Source organism: Peromyscus californicus, unplaced genomic scaffold (assembly GCF_007827085.1).
Source record: "Peromyscus californicus insignis strain IS unplaced genomic scaffold, ASM782708v3 Scaffold_13__1_contigs__length_99412109, whole genome shotgun sequence".
NCBI classification, from domain to species: domain Eukaryota; kingdom Metazoa; phylum Chordata; class Mammalia; order Rodentia; family Cricetidae; genus Peromyscus; species Peromyscus californicus.
In genome coordinates this window covers 5481717-5498262 of record NW_026294424.1, presented here as the reverse complement: position 1 = coordinate 5498262, position 16546 = coordinate 5481717, and the positions used below count along the sequence as shown (strand labels likewise).

At 48.0% G+C, this 16546-nt stretch overlaps 1 protein-coding gene across 3 annotated transcripts in view; it reads left to right on the top strand.

The window, feature by feature from the left end:
- The first annotated feature begins 501 nt into the window (after positions 1 to 501).
- Uvssa (UV stimulated scaffold protein A) overlaps positions 502 to 16546 on the top strand; it is a 44960-nt gene continuing 28915 nt past the window's right edge. Inside the window, exons 1-7 of one of the 3 annotated variants that reach the window (XR_008217665.1) lie at positions 502 to 879; positions 1195 to 1294; positions 11174 to 11504; positions 12238 to 12358; positions 13221 to 13616; positions 14809 to 14921; positions 15146 to 15274. Coding sequence is in view for 2 of the 3 variants with exons in the window: in XM_052736242.1 (XP_052592202.1) it covers positions 1197 to 1294; positions 11174 to 11504; positions 12238 to 12358; positions 13221 to 13616; positions 14809 to 14921; positions 15146 to 15274 (1188 nt within the window). In the remaining variant the exon portion in view is untranslated. The remainder of the gene's footprint in view (positions 880 to 1194; positions 1295 to 11173; positions 11505 to 12237; positions 12359 to 13220; positions 13617 to 14808; positions 14922 to 15145; positions 15275 to 16546) is intronic. The other 2 variants (XM_052736242.1, XM_052736241.1) reach the window with 2 other exon arrangements.

Here is a 16546-nt window from a genome sequence, read left to right as displayed (position 1 = left end):
CAGTGACCGGGACATGTAGGGAAGGGAGCAAGCAGCTCTAGCCATGAGCCTCTGTATCCTTTAAAATCATTCTACGCTGAGACAGAACTGACACTTTAAAATTTCCAATCGGTGCAACCACCACTACCCTGGAGCATCCTCGCATCTGTGCCTCCTAGGATGGCCGGGCCTCGGGAGTGGACAGCTGACCCGGTCAGCGGGGGCTGGCCGACCCCTCCCCACCGGATTGGCCCAGACTTCCTTCTGAGCTTTCTTAGCAGATGTACAGGGCCTGTACATAAGCCACGAGCCTCCTGGTGGCCAAGGAACTGATGCCCAGACCAAAACCTCTTTCTGCGCCTGTTTCCGATCGCTGCCCCAGAGACACCTCCCCTTTAAGAACTTGCTGCGCCCTCCCGCCTCCTTTTTCTCGCGCGTAGTTCCAGAACTACCCCGCCCCCTAGAAACGCATCTGCGTCACCGCGTTGCTGCGTCCTCGCGCCTGCGCTGTGGGGCCACCCCGGCAAATGACGGAAACTGGCCGGGGACTCGTCTGGAAGGGGCGAGACGAGGGCGGTCCCGTCGCGCGTCACGATGACTTCCGCTCCTGCGCCGCGGGCTTTCGCGAATTTATGCCCTCCGTGCTCTGGGGCCCGGTGACAGGGAGCTCCCTCCACCGGAAAGGGTGGGCGAAGCGAGCTGCCTCATCCGGCGGTCTGTGTCACATCGGCCGCGGAACGCTGGTACTGGGTTTCCTGAGGCGGAGGGTCAGGCAGCCGAGTGCAGCGCACTGAGGGTCGTGACCGTCCAGATAGATCCTCGACGGATCGGTCGCCCCTGCAGTTGTCCAGAGGCTATCGCTTGCAGAGAGCGAGTATCCTGTGCGGCCAGCTTGCGAAGGCCAGTTTGAGTATAATTTAGTGACATTTTCCCTTAAAGAGCCAGGACCGGCTCGCCTCGCCTCCCATATAGCTGACGGTAGACCGCCAGAGTTAATGTCATCTTCAGAACCTTAGCTAATTACCATCGAAGGTCTTGATGGTCTTCAGTGATAATGAGCTAGCTAGCTTCCTTCGCCTGGGAGGCTACAGAGACACACTAGGGCCTTTGCCATAGTCCCCAATACTTGGAGGTCCCCCATTAAGCTTTGTTTAAAAAACCAAGACTGTTAGGTACTGGATGTTAACCCTGCGTCTCTGCGTCCCTCGTTTCTAGATATGGATCAGAAACTTTCACAGTTGATAGAGGAGCTCACAACTTCAGGAGAATCCCAACTGAATGCTCAGAAAATGAAGGAACTGAAGAAAATTTGCAAGTATGTATTTAGGTTAAGCGTGTATAATAACTGGCCCACTGAGCACCCACACCATTTGAACCCTTTTGCCCTCTTGTATATCTCTGCCACCTCCTGCCTTCTGGAAAGGAGTTACCCGATCACTGGGGCATTAAAGCACTTGCCTGTTGGGAGGTGGAGGCAGGGGGATCATGAGTTCCAGGCCAGGGTAGGCTACATAATGAGACCTTGTGTCAGAAACTAAAGAAGCGCTAAAAGAGCCGGCGATGGTGGCGCACGCCTTTAATTAGGGAGGCAGCGCCAGGCAAATCTCTGAGTTCCATGCCAGCCTGGGCTACAGAGTGAGTCCTAGGAAAGGAGTAAAGCTACACAGAGAAACCTTGTCTCGAAAAAAGCGCTAAAAGAGTTCTGGGGCTGCCGGGCGGTGGTGGCACACGCCTTTAATCCCAGCACTCGGGAGGCAGATACGGGCGGATCTCTGTAAGTTCAAGGCCAGCCTGGTCTATAGAGCGAGATCCAGGAAAGGGGCCAAAGCTCCACAGAGAAACCCTGTCTCGAAAAAACCAAAACAGAAAAAAAAAAAAAAAAAAAAAGAGTTTCAGGGCTGTAATCTCAGTGTACATTGGTCCAGAATGTAGCACAGGTTCCTAGCTTGGTGCCTCTGACCATTTCTGTATGTTATAAAGCAATCGTACTATGTCAGTAAAAGTAGAGCATCTTTTTTACTGTTGGAGTAAGGCATTCATGATTGAGTGAGTGCCCCCCCACCCCCACGCTCTAGGGATGAACCCACGAGCCTCAAGCTTGATAGGTAAACTGTGCCACAACTACCCCTACCTCTACTTTCTCTTTCTTTTTTGTTTTATTTGAGACAGAGTCTTAAGTAACCCAGGTTGACCTCTTACTGTGTAGCTAAGGCTGACTGTGAATTTCTGATCTTCCTGCCTCTACTTAGCAAGTGCTCGGTTGTGTTCAGAGGTATGTGCCCTCAGTGTTCTCCCTGTCTTTAAGGTAGTTATTCTCATCCTTATTAGTCCCTCCAAAGAAAGCACCCTGCCTTACCACTTAAGGCAGTCATATTTGATGAGGAAGCAAAATTCCTTCATTTGCCTTGGTCACAAAAGGAAAAAAACTTAAGTGATTCTTTATGAAGTGATAAGAGTATTTACATTCAATAAACCCTCTAGTCCAGACCTGGTTTTGCTGCACACCCCAGAAAAACTCTGAGCTCTGATTTACACAGGGTGTTGTAGAGGGGAAGAGGAGCCACCTGGAGGACTGTGAGGACCTTTCACTCCATTTCCTGTAGAAGAGGCTGGGGCTATGCACCTGGAGCTGTCCTGCTGACACTGAGGTTCAGAGGACACTTCTGGAGGGGTTCCAGGTTTTTGTGTCTCAGAACAAAGACTTGAACAGAGAAATGTGGATAGTAGCAAGTAAAGGAAGAGAATTTGTTAAGAATGAATACCCTTCCAAGGGAGGAAGCTGGCTAGAGAAGGGAGAAAATTTAACATCTCAAATATCCCTACTATACAAAGAGCTGGGCTCTTGTGTTACCTTATTGTGAGCTTTTCCTGCTCTATATGTTGTCTTTTTACTTTACTAGTCATGCATTCCATGTCTGTGGTAGTTTGAATGAGAATGGTTCATATGGTTGAATGCTTGGTCCCCAGTTGGTGGAATGGTTTGCGAAGGACTGGGAGGTATGGTCTTGTTGGAGGAGGTGTGTCACTGGGGGTGGACTTTGAGGTTTTAAAAGCCCGCTCCATTCCTAGTTAGCTTTCTTTCTGCTTCATGTTGTCTCAAGATGTGAGCTCTCAGCTACTGCTCCAGCACTATGCCTGCCTGCTGCTGCCATGCTTCCCACCATGATGATCATGGACTCACCCTCTAAAACCGTAAGCCCCAGTAAACTCTTTCTTCTGTAAGTTTCCTTGATTGTGGTGTCTTATCACAGCAATAGAAAAGTAACTAATACAATGCATCATTAGCATCATAAATCCCCCTGGGGGTGCATTTTAATTATGTAAGCTTTATACAAGGCCTTTTGGACCTCACTTTCCACCTGAGGTCTATGGTTTTAGGAATCATTTAGGGAAGCAAGGAAGCTGAAGAATGGTAACCTGGTAGCTGTTAGGATGGTAAAGGTGCTTCCTATGTGAGCCTGGCAACCTGAGTTTAATCCTTCCACCCATGTGAAGGCAGGAGGAGAGGACCAACTCCATAGGGTTGTCCTTTTATCTCCACACATGTGCTGTGGAATGCATACCCCCACACACATCATGAGTCAAACAACAGTGATTTTTTAAGTAAAAGGAATGATCATTTAGCTTCTCTAACTACTTCCATGATATCTCAGGATGTGTAAGAGGGACCACAAAAATACTATTTAGTGACTGGGAAGGAGAATTTGGATTCTTCAGTTGAGTCTGAAATTGCTGTGTCTTAAGTGACAATACTTAGAAAACAAAGAAATTAAAAATTCAATGTCCAAACAAGAGTAGCATGATAACTACAGCCAATGGCCTTGACCTCATTGGCTTCCTGTTACTGTGATAAACACCATGGCCAAAGTAACCTGGAGAGGAATTGTTTATTTCATCTTACATCTTATAGTCCATCAGGACAGGAACTCAAGGCAGGAACCTGGAGGCAGGAAATAAGCAGAAGCCGTGGAAGAATGCTGCTTACTGGCTTGCTTCCATAGCTAGCTCAGCTTGCTTCTTTATAACTCAGGACCTCCTGCCCAGGGGTGACATCACCCACAATGAATTGGGCCTTCCCACATTACTTGCCGTTAGCTCAATCTACTGGAGGCATTTTCTCAATTGAGGTTCCCTCTTCCTGGATGCCCAAGCTTGTGTCAAGCTGACAAAAAATTAACCAACACAGGCCTCCACAGGGCAGGAGTCAGGAAAACCATGACCATGTGTTTGCCCAGGAGAGCCATACTGATGCAGCTTTCCCCAGTATACTTCAAATACAGATTTGGACTTGTCTTACCCTGTTGACCCCAAACCAGCACTTCTCTTTGAGCATTAGGTGAGCTCACTCCTGGGCTGTTGCTGACATCTTGAGAGCCATCAAGCCTTGTAGGACAGCTAACCTTACCTTAACTTTTGAGTTTAGGAATGAGATAGGTCCCTTAGGCTTGGAAAAGAAAAGGAAACCACACTGATGGTTATATATTGAGAATCTGAGATGCAAAAGAATAATTTGAAGAAGGAATCCAATGTTAGAATAGAGTAAAAGGAAAATAGTCTGAGATTGTAATCACTGAATATATCTTATACCAACAGAATAAAAATAAAAAAGGTAATAAAGGGCTGGAGAGATGTCTTAGCTGTCCAAGTGCTTGCTGAATAAACGTGAGGACCTGAGTCTGATCCCCATAATACATGCAGAAAGCTGGGTGTGTGGCATACATTGTAATGGCAGAGTGCTGGGACGGCAGAGACATGAGGATCACTGGCTCTCGATGGCATCCAGTGTAGGCTAACACTGAATTCCAGATCCCAGTGAAAGTAGACAACTCCTGAGGAACAACACCTGATGTTGATCTCTGACCTTCACATGTACACACATTCATGCATATACACACATACATGTACAACTGTACATACACATGCCCCTGTACACATATGAACATGGACACCCACTTGCATACACCCTCACGAGTACTGAAGAAAACTGAACATGACATAAGGTTACTACCACTGATAGATTTGAAAAAAGGACTTACCTTTATATTTAAGAAGACATCTTTTTTGTTTGTTTGAAGAGAATTTTTTTGGTTTTTTTTTTTTTTTTTTCCGTTTTTCCGAGACAGGGTTTCTCTGTGTAGCTTTGCGCCTTTCCTGGAACTCGCTTTGGAGACCAGGCTGGCCTCGAACTCACAGAGATCCGCCTGCCTCTGCCTCCCAAGTGCTGGGATTAAAGGCGTGCGCCACCACCGCCTGGCGAAGAGAATTTTTAAGTTTTTTTTAAAAAATAGTTTGCCGTGTAAATGCCATTGTCTTTAAGGCATTCTTAATTTTTTGTTGTTGTTGCTTCATTTTGTTTTTCGAGCCAGAGTTTCTCTGTAGCTTTGGCGCCTGTCCTGGAAGTCACTTTGTAGACCAGGCTGGCCTCAAACTCACAGAGATCCACCTGCCTCTGCCTCCCGAATGTTAGGATCAAAGGTGTGCACCACCACCACCGCCTGGCAGCATTCTTAATAATTTAAAAAAGATTTATTTACTTTGTTTTATTTATTTACTTTGAATACTTTGCTCACATGCATGTATGTGCATCATGTGTGTATTTGTTGGATCCCCTGGAACTGGGGTTACAGATAGTTGTGAGCCATTATATACATTCTGGGAATTGAACTCAGGTCCTTTGCAAGAGCAACAAGTGTTCTTAACCACTGAGTCATCTCTCCAACCCCACTTTAAGGCATTCTTGAGACAGTGAAGACTCAAAACAGGTTTTATTCTAGATACTAAGTTCTTTCATTAGTTGCTGGACATCAAAAATAACTTGAGTTCTTCTAGTCTGGATGAGGTAGGCCTCTGTCTGCTCTGAGAAGCTGTGAGAAACAACAGAAGGTATTTATATCTTTAATGAGTTCCTGTCTGAGCATTGCTGTGGCTGGTATAGCTTACAAGTACCCTGGATATCTACAAGTTACAGTCTAGCTGCAGAAGTAATCTATGGATATAGGAAGGTTCATAACTTTTAGATGAGGGCCTCAAGTGGTATGCCTGTTATTGACCATGATTTGGGCAATCGCAGAGATTGGAGCTGAAAACAACAGCTCCTTTGGCCTTTGAGCATCCCCATCAACCCTGGTTGTGCACAAGTTTATGTAGTAAGGGATTCTGAATTATTACTTAAGGCTGTGTTTAGTTACTTTTCTGTTGCTGTCATAAAAACAGTGTGGCCAGGGGCAATTTGCAGGGAAAGGGTTTATTTCATCTTAAAACTCTTGGGTCACATTCCATGGAGGGAAATCAGGGCAGGATCTTGAAGAAAGGAGAAAGGAGCTGAAGCAGAAGCCATGGAGGAGTGCTGCTTACTGGCTTCTTCCCTATGGCTTGCTCAGCCTGCTTTCTTATACAGCCTAGGATCACCTGCCCAGGGGTGTCCCCATAGACTTGCCTACAGGCAACCTAATGGAGACATTGTCTCCACTAAGGTTCCCCCCCCCCCATAACTTTAGCTTGTGTCAAGTTGACCAAAACAAACAAACCCAATAATCTGGACCTGCAGAGAACAAACCCCATATTGCAAAGAAATTTAACATCTCCCAACCACATTAATAATTTCCTGAGGTGCTAGGCAGTGGTGGCTCACACCTTTAATCCCAGCACTCAGGAGGCAGAGGTAGGTGGATCTCTGTGAGTTTGAAGTCAGCCTGGTCTACAGAGCGAGTTCCAGGATCAGCTCCAAAGCTACACAGAGAAACCCTGTCTCAAAAAACTAAAAAAAAAAAAAAGAAAGAAAAAAAAATTCCTGAGGCACCTCAGTAGTTTTTATTGTTCGAGGAGGTGTGTCACCAGGCTGGCTTTGAGGCTCCAAAAGCCTCCTGCTATCTATCCCCAAGCTCTCTCTCCTCCTGCTTGTGGTTTAAGATATGAGCTCTCAGCTGATACTCCACCGTTTTGGACTCTAATACTCTGAAACTCCAAGCCCAAAATAAACTTTTTCTTCTGGTCATGGTATCTTCTCACAGCAACAGAAAAGTAACTAAGACATGGAACAACTTTTCTGGTTTTCTTGTAGTTAACAGGTTTCTTAACTTTTTATCCCTGCAAGGAGGTTTTCAATCACCAACCTACATCTGTGGGTCCCTGCTGGGGGTGTTATATTCCAATTAGTGGGTTCCTAACCTGGGAGGCTATTCACTCAGAACTGACAGAAGTGAGAGTTTGAGTAAATAATCTATTGGCATACTTCCTCTTCTTCCTAGATCCTCTACTTTTTGTCAGGAGTACAAATAGTGAGGACCAAGTATAGATCCTTCCATCCTTTGGCCAAACCTCCCACCAGCCAGCCTATATTGAGACCAGAAGATGTTACAGTCAAATATTAACCTCTTTTTCTTTAGGTTCTCAGGATCAAGTATATTTATCTGATTTTTGAAATGTATTATTTGTATATGTGTGCACACATTAGTGCACATGTACATTCAAATAGGTGCATGCAGGTATCACTGCACACTTGTGGAGGTCAGAGGACAGCTTTGTGGAGTTGGTTCTCTCCTTCCACCTTTATGTGGGTTCCAGGGATCTAACTCAGATTACCAGACATATCCAGCAAGCATATCCACCTGCCAAGCCATTTTGACAGCCTAGGATCAAACATAATATCAGTTCTTGAGGATGCACTGTTGCCGGGCCTCCAAGATAACAGAGGATGTATCTTGAGAGGAGAGACAAGCAGCAGCCTCTGGAGTTGGAAGATACCTCCCTCTGACTTGTGTGTAGAATCCTCAAGAGACTTGAAGGATTCGGATGTCCCCCAGTCCATCACACTCCCTAGGGGTTCCAGGTGAATTGAGTGAGGCTTACAGAGGGTTAGAAACACTGCTTTATCTGGGTGGTGGTGGTACACACCTTTAATCCCAGCACTCGGGAGGCAGAGCCAGGCTGATCTCTGTGAGTTCAAGGCTAGCCTGGTCTAGAGAGCGAGATCCAGGACAGGCACCAAAACTACACAGAGGAAACCCTGTCTTGAAAAACTGAAGAAAGAGAGAGAGAGAGAGAGAGAGAGAGAGAGAGAGAGAGAGAGAGAGAGAGAGAGAGAGAGAGAGAGAGAGAGAGAGAGAGAAAGAAAGAAAGAAAGAAAGAAACACTGCTTTTTTGGCCTCAGCTTTTCTGTTTCTCATTCTCATCTAGAGTTGAAGCCAGCTAGTCCTGTCTCTTCAGGGATCATATCCTACATTAACTTTCCTGGGTCTGGAATGAAAGTCTCCGCTACAGGCACATTTCTTTCTACCTTGGTGGAAAAAGGCTTCTCCTGAGAGTCTCTAAAATGTCCTAAGGAGGGACTGAAGAAATGGTGCAGTGGTTAAGAGCACTTGGCTGCTCTTCCAGAGGACCCGGGTTCAATTCCCAGCACCCACCTGGCAGCTCACAACTGTCTGTAGCTCCAGTTTCAGGGGATCTGACACAAATGCACATAAAATAAAGTTAAATAAATCATTAAAAAAAATTTCTAGGCAGCCAGGTTAGTCAGAGAAGAGGTTTGCTTGAATGGATGTGTTGTTTGTTTTTTTTGCTCTATTTTAGGGGCCTGCCACCCAGGTCTCAAATAAATCACACACAGAGACTTATTCTTAATTGTGAATGCCCGGCCTTGGCATTTTTCTTGCCAGCCTTTCTTAAATTAGCCCGTCTACCTTTGGACTCAGGGTTTTTATCTTTCTCTATTCTTGTATACCTTCTCTTTCCACGTCTGGCTGTGTAGCTGGGTGCTGGCCCCTGGAGTCCTCTCTCTTCTCTGGCTACTTCTTTTCTCCTCCCAGATTTCTCCTGTATATTCTTTCTGCCTACCAGTCCTGCTTATCCTTTCTCCTGCCTCGATATTGGCCATTCAGCTCTTTGTTAGACCATCAGGTGTTTTAGACAGGCACAGTAACACAGCTTCACAGGGTTAAACAAACGCAGCATAAACAGTAGTAGCACACCTTAAAATAATATTCTACTACATGGATGGCTCTGTATTTTTCCAGATTGTCATTCAGGTTAAAAGTGGAAACAGGCAATCTTACTCTTTGCCTTTGACCTCATAAGTAAGGGAATATAAAATATCTGGAAAGCTAAATCAGTGGCCTTAGAGATGGAGTGTCTACTGTAAATGAGCAGGGAGGACAAGGCAGAAGAGGGTAGGAAATGGGTGGCACAGGGAAGCTATCTAGAGGTCCAGAGTGCTAGTGAGGAGTCTGAACAGAAGGATAAGACTGGAGAGAGGCAAGCAGGGCTTCCCTGGTGCAGGAAAGCACCAGGACGTAGCTGCATACATCAGATCTAGTGACCAGATTCGTCCCAGACTGGAGCCTCTGTACCATTATCACTGCCCAGAGCCAGCTGGACAGATGCTTGCATAACTGAGTCTCTGAGCATCCACCCAGCACCCTCTCTCCCCTATGCCTCACGTCAAGTGAAAAGAGGAGACAGAAGAAAGTGATTGCTCAGGGATGTGTGGGTGTGGTTTAACGGGCTCCTTTGAAGTTACTGGTCCTTACCAGAGAGTTGCCACAGGACACGGTAGTGTGTGACTTCTCTTATTTTTAATTTTTCGTTTTGATTCAGGGTTGTACTGTGTAGCCTTGGCTGGCCTCAGACTCATGGAGGTCCCCCTGGCTCTGCCTCTGGAGTGCTGGGATTTAAGCTATGCGACACCACACCCAGCCCCTGATGTGTGACTTTTACAGCATCCCTTGATTCATGAAGGGCTGACTTCTAACCTTCGCTCATGACCAACCAGATTATCTTCTGGGGGGCATATTCAAGCGGCTGGCATGCTGATGACTCAGTGGGTAAAGTACTTACCTTACAAGCTTGATAACCTGCATTGGTTCTGGGAGTGAGAGAACCAACTCCTGACCTCCACAAGCATGCCCTGGCATGTGTGTACCTGCACTAACACACACATACACTAGTAGTGCATCTTTTTAGGATGGAAGAGAGGGAAGAAGGGAGGAAGTGAGGAAGGAAGGATGGATATACTTCCAAGGGAAGCTTATTTACATAGTACAAGCTTTCTGTGTATGTTCTGTTATATATAGTTCTATATACAACTTCATGTATCACAGGACTCATTAACATCTTAACTTTCCACCCAGGGTTGTGTATTTTAGTGTTATCATGAACCTTTGGTTACTCTCAGACATTCTGGAGTACCTCTGTTCCTGTGCCAATGGCACCAGCATGTTTAGTTGATCTTATCTGGGGATTACGATCTTCTTTGCCAACTTGTTTTTTCATCTAATCTTTTAAGGCTTTGCACAAGGCCTTCTGAACCTCACCCTCTGCCCTGTTTTCCTGTCTTAACAGTTACACTGTGAAGGATCTGCATACACTGTGGATGTCAACTGTGAAAGCAGCTGGGGACCATCCAGGGGTAGCTGTGTTTCAACAAAACTCATTAGCATTTTTTTTTTTTTTTTGGTTTTTCGAGACAGGGTTTCTCTATGTAGCTTTGTGCCTTCCCTGGAACTCACTTGGTAGCCCAGGCTGGCCTCGAACTCACAGAGATTCACCTGGCTCTGCCTCCTGAGTGCTGGGATTAAAGGCGTGCGCCACCACCGCCCGGCAGCATTTTTTTTTTTTAAATTATTTTATGTGTATGAGTGTTTTGCCTGCATGTATATTTGTGCACCATGTTTATGCCTGCTGCCCAGAGAGGCCTTAAGTGTATGCAGAACCTCCTAGAAGCAGAGTTAGGGATGGTTGTGAGCCTTCATGTGAGTGCTAAGAATCAAACCCAGGTCCTCTAGAAAAGCAGCTAGGGGTCTGAACCACTGAGCCATCTCTCCAGCCCATGACATTTGATTCTTAATGTTCGTATGTCAAAAAGGTATCCTTTTATGTGTTTCAACCATGGTATTTATCTTGGCAGTGCTGTAGGTCATGCTAGTCAGGTGCTTTATCACTGTGCCACATCAACAGCTGCGTTAGCCATTGGAAAATGTGGAAGATGTTCTTGGCTCATGGGCAGTACTGAAACAGGACGGGAGCGGGCCACATTTGGTGCTTAGACACAGGTCTGTCCACTCAGCTTTAGAAGGGAAGACTAAAGATTGGATGCTAAGCACAGTCCCTGCCACTTGTAAATGTAGTGTCCCTACACAAAGAGTGATGCTTCTTTGTCCTTCATGAGTGAGCATTTGGTTAGGCTGGCTTGTGCTCCTAGGTCTTCCGAGGAGCAGCTGAGCCATGCCTACCACCTGCTGAAGACACAGCTGACCCAGGACCATGCTGAGATCCGCCTCTCAGCCTTCCAGATCGTGGATGCGCTCTTCACCAGGTCTCACCAGTTCAGAGTGCTGCTCGTTTCTGACTTCCAGGAATTCCTAGAGCTCACTCTGGGCACAGATAATGACAATCCCCTGCCACCCCCACGGGAGGCAGCCCAGAGGCTAAAGCAGGCAGCCATGCAGGCTGTGGAAGGTTGGAATGAGAAGTTCGGGGAGGCCTATAAGAAGCTAGCCTTGGGCTACCACTTCCTAAAGCACACCAAAAAGGTAAGTGGATCTTGGACAGGACAGTCTGCTTCCCTGGGGTGGGTGAGACTGACTAGCCAATTAGTGAAAGAGCTCTTCTCATTGAGTGTTTGGCAGGGTGTACAGACCTGGGTAGGCAAGGCAGCTGGGTCAGCATGCGGTAGAGTGGAGGATGCTCCCTGAAGGGTAGAAGAGCCTCGGGGAAGAAAACTGCACCTGACACCTGCCTGAGGGTGGAGCCGATCCTATAGAATCATACTCCTTGATGCCCTCTGCTCTAGGATGGGCATACTCTACTGGGTCATACTCTACTCTTGCTAATACCCTGCTTAGTTCTGGCCATGGGCTCTCACTGGTGCTGTACTTAGTGAGGCACCAGGTTCCGTATGTCTCCAGCCCTCCTGTCACCGTGCAGATTCTGTCATGGCCCTGTCAGCAGCACAAGCCTTCCTGCATGGTTGTGGTTCCTGTATGTGCCTCTACTCTACTCTCTGGAGTTCGCTCCTGGGTGGTGTGTACCCTCTGGGTCCTGCTGACAACCCCTGGCCTGCAGTTAGAGGAGCATGCTGCCTCCTAACAGTGTTGCACTTGCTGCTGGCTGTGGAAGATGCGGCAGGATGAGGCAGTCTGGTTTGAAATGCTGTAGACTAAGAACCATCAAGATCCTGACCTTGTGTTGATGGCAATGGGTCTCTTTTTACTTGGGGTTTGGGTTTGTTGGAGGCAATCCTAAACTTCCTTTTCAATTTCTCAGGTGGATTTTCGGGATGTTGATGCTAGGACTGTGGCAGAAAGGAAGCGTGAAGAGGAGAAGCAGAAACACCTGGATAGAATCCACAGAGAAAGTGCTGAGCGGGCTAAGAGGGAGATGGAAGGTGAGTTCCTAGGCTTAGCCCTTGAAACTGTCCCCTGTAGCTCCTTGTGCTTATTCCCTAGTTGTTCTTCAGTCTAGCTGTGGCCACACAGGCAGGTGTGCAAGACAGAATGGTTCAGGATGGGCTTGAGCCTTCACAGGCTGCCTGTGGATCATGTGTCTCCTGGTGATTTGGTCTTCCTGGAACTACTCGGCTTAAGACTCTCTGAACAGAGAGGCTGGACATAGGCTTGAATCCAGGAAGGAGTCTACACTTGGTCACTAGCCAGAGGCCTTCTTGCCCATTCTTATGTCCAACATCTGTTCTTGCTAGTTGCCTTCCCCAGGTCCTCATCCTTCCTGGAGCCAGCCCTTGTGAGACGGGGCAGTGCTCTCTGTTCTGGGATGCTGGTTTTAGGTTCTTTCTGTGTCCAGAGCTCCCCACGTACACTTGTCCTGGGTATGGGCCTTGAAAGCCCAGGCCTTGGGAAAGGCTGCAGGCAGACAGCTGTGCTGTGGATGGCTTAGAGGGCTCCAGGAGGGGGCACCCTGTAAAGTGTGTAGTGGTGATGGCATGTCCTGCCCTGACAGGAAGGGTGGCCTCTCTGGCACCACCATTCTAAGTGGAAGGTTGGCCCGTGGTAGGGGTCACATAGGCTCCTGTGAGCTGCCACACAACCATGATTAGAGATGCACTCCAAAGACTGAGCTGTTGCGCTAGATAGTTCATTGAATAGTTGGAAATGTTATGATTTATGTGCCAGGGCTTTGGCTTTCCTTGGAGGCATCATGGCCTTCCCTTTGGTGCCTTGGGGAGCAGTCTTGCCCATCTGTCGCTCTTTGGCTCAAGATGACGGAATAAGCAGGTATTTCAATGTCTGCAGAAATGTCTGATGAAATCCGATCCTGCCTGACGGAAGTGGAGAACTGCTTTAAGCTGCTGGTGCCCTTGGACTTGGGCCCATACCCAGAGGATAAATTCTTTGCTGAGGCATCTGGCATAACAGAGGGCCATGTTCCTTGCACCTTGAGCCCAGACTTTGCAACTTCTTGTGAGTCTGGTCTCCCGGGATCCCAGAATGAAGAGCAGCCATGCTGTAGCAAGGACCTGGTTGCCTCCGCATACCATGTAGGATCTGTTGTCAGTCTGAAGACACTAGCCCAAACAGCTGAGGAAGACCCCTCCAGGGATGAGGATGAGCACAGTGACCCAGAGGAGTTCCTGAGGAGCCATGGGCTGGGATCCCACAAGTACACACTGGACGTGGAACTCCCCTCAGGTAACTGGCTGCTGGGGCTGGGCGGTGCCTCCATGCACTGCCCTGGCCTAGCCAGGTTTATAGCTCCTTCACTGGCACTAGGTTGTCCTATGGTGGAATTTAGACTTGGGGACAACAGTACCTTGGGTTGGGCTGTGAGGGGTAGAGGAACCTCCATCTGGTTAGTCTTTCCTGTGTAACTCTGCTCTGGATTTCTGCCACCATGCCAGACCTCCATCACCATGAACCAGCTACATGGGATTCTCTGCCATTATAGTCCATACTAATGAGGTTATGAGCAGGGGTACAGAGTCCCTGGCAGCTGTATGGGCATCTACCTGAAAGTCCACCAGGGGCACCTTCCTGGGAAGAAAATGTGATCAAAGCATGATTTCTTGCTGTGTTTACAATGACAGGGATGTGGCAGAGTTGTGCTTGGCCCTGGCATTCCAGCCTTGTGGGAACAAAGGTGCTTACTTGTCCATCGGTCAACTTTGTTGGACCAGGTGTCCTCCCAGGTGCTATGTGTTCACCAGTGGGACACTGTTGGAGGGACTGGTGCTCTTCAGGAGCCACAGCTTCAAGTTAATATCTCTGATGTACTGCACCTTACCTTGTAAGCATAGAGGTGCTAGTGAGGTCCTTCCTGGGGGTCCTGCCTAGCAGGTGTTGTGAAGGAAATGAAGAGCCTGTCAAGAACAGGCAGAACGGCAGGGGTCACTGAGACCCTGGGACCAAGAGCTGGAGACGGTCCCGAGAGAAGAGGCAAGAGAAAGTGGTTCTGAGCGGCCCAGCCCTCTGGGTGGGAAGCCGTGGCTGAGACAGTGGAACTGTAAGAGGGGCAGCCTCAGCTCGGAGCCAGAATGGTTGATATTGTCCCAGATTTTTTTCCAAGACAGTATGTTTTTCTCTCAGGGTTGACCAGTGTCTGGGACCTGTTAGAGTCACATTTCAATGGGCTTAATGGTCTCTGCTACACGGCCAGCCTTGGCATCCCTCTTTTTTTTTTTTTTTTTTTTTTTTTTTTGGTTTTTCGAGACAGGGTTCCTCTGTGTAACTTTGTTCCTTTCCTGGAACTCGCTTTGTAGACCAGGCTGGCCTCAAACCTCACAGAGATCCGCCTGGCTCTGCCTCCCGAGTGCTGGGATTAAAGGCATGCGCCACCACCGCCTGGCTCTTGGCGTCCCTCTGTGACTTACTTTCCTTGTTTTAGATGGTCTGAAGGTGCAAGAGAATGAGGACAACCTGGCTGTCCTCCATGCTGCTCGAGACTCACTCAAACTCATTCAGAACAAGTTTCTGCCAACTGTGTGCTCCTGGGTCCAGGTGAGGCTCAGTACCTGGCCTTCAGCAGTGAACGTGGGCTCAAAGACCAGGCAGAGCAAGGATGTGGGAGGCGACAACACTGACCTGGGTGGGGAGGAGCATTCCCTCTTTCCCTAGAATTTTGTCTCTTCCTATAAGGAGGGGCTAGGCCATGGGCCTCCTGGCCAGACCAGGCTCTCTGGGGACTGTCTGGGACCTTTGTGAGTCATCCTTTGTTTTTACAGCGGTTTACCCGTGCAGGAATCTACAGTGGACACTTAAAACAGGCCATTGACCTGAAAATGGAATTGGAACTTGCTCTGAAGAAATATGAGGAACTGAACATCCAGCCTGAGAAAGGGCAGAGGAGCAGGGTGAGTTCATGATCTGAGGCTGAGAGGTCTCAGGTTATTTGAGCAGGCAGACATCACCAGCTTCAGAAGATTCTGAGTTTTTTCTTACTATGATCTCGTGGTGGGAGTCCCAGATCAGTCTCTCCTGAGAGAGGACCCACCTGTTCCTCTTGGCTTGGAGTTTGGGCTGTCCCTCAGCAGGTCTTCTGTGAAGTCACTTCATGGTGGCTGCATTTTTGCTTTTGGGGTCTGTTCATCTGTGTTATAGCTAAGGATACTTCCAAAGTACTAAAACTCATGTGTCGAGGGCACCTCCTGAAAGCCCAAAGAAGCAGGCTGTGCCCTAGCTTAGTGGTAAGTAGGTGAGGACTTCTGTGGAGTTGCTAACAAATAGGGAATCTTGTCTCTGGGCAGGTCAGACAATAAAACCTACAGAATGCTCTGGTGCAGTCAGGTGAACATGGGGACTGTGCCCTTTGAGGTGGAGACCTAAAGGCCACCTGTCTGTTGGACTGTGTGGCCTCAAACTTGGATAAGCCAGGTTGTTTGTGAGGAAAAACAGGGTATTTTTTGATTGGCGGGGGACTGACAAAGTACTGTATCTCCCTGAGTGAGGATCTGGTGTTGAGATAGAGCAGGGGTATGTGGGTCACCTGGAAGGGGCTGGAGAGATGGGAATCTCAGACAGAGCCAGAGAGAGGTGTGGGGCATGTGTTCTGGGTGCCTGGTAGTGGGCAAGGATTCAGTCCTATAGTGACCGAGGAGCCACAGAGGCCTCCATGCCAGGTGCACTGGACCTGGCTGGAAGACAGTATATTGCTGTGCCTGGAGGAGGTGATCCCTTAGAGTGGGAATGGAAATCCTGTGCCTGAGGGCTGCACGGACCTGCGGTTCTGTACAAATGACCATAGAGCTGGGGAAGATGGCCGCCCTTAGGGTAGCTGGATCTTGAGATTTTGGTTGAAAGACACAAAACTGTCACAGTCCAGACTTTCTCTGTCACCTGCTTCTTCTCACAGCTTCCAGCTGACAGTCATCATCCTATGTTTCTCTCAGCTGGTTTTAATTAAAACTTTTTACATTTATTTGTGGGAATCAGTTCTCTCCTTGTACCATGTAGGTCCAGAGACAAGACCCAAGTCCTTGGCAAGTGTCTTTCCCAGCTGAGACATCTCACAGGCTCCTCTCAGCTGGTTCCCAAACAGAAAACAGACATCAGAGCTGCCACCTCCCCATGGAGGTCGTAAAACTGGACCCTGAGCCCAGTCCGTGAACATAGCCTTAGAGCAGTTG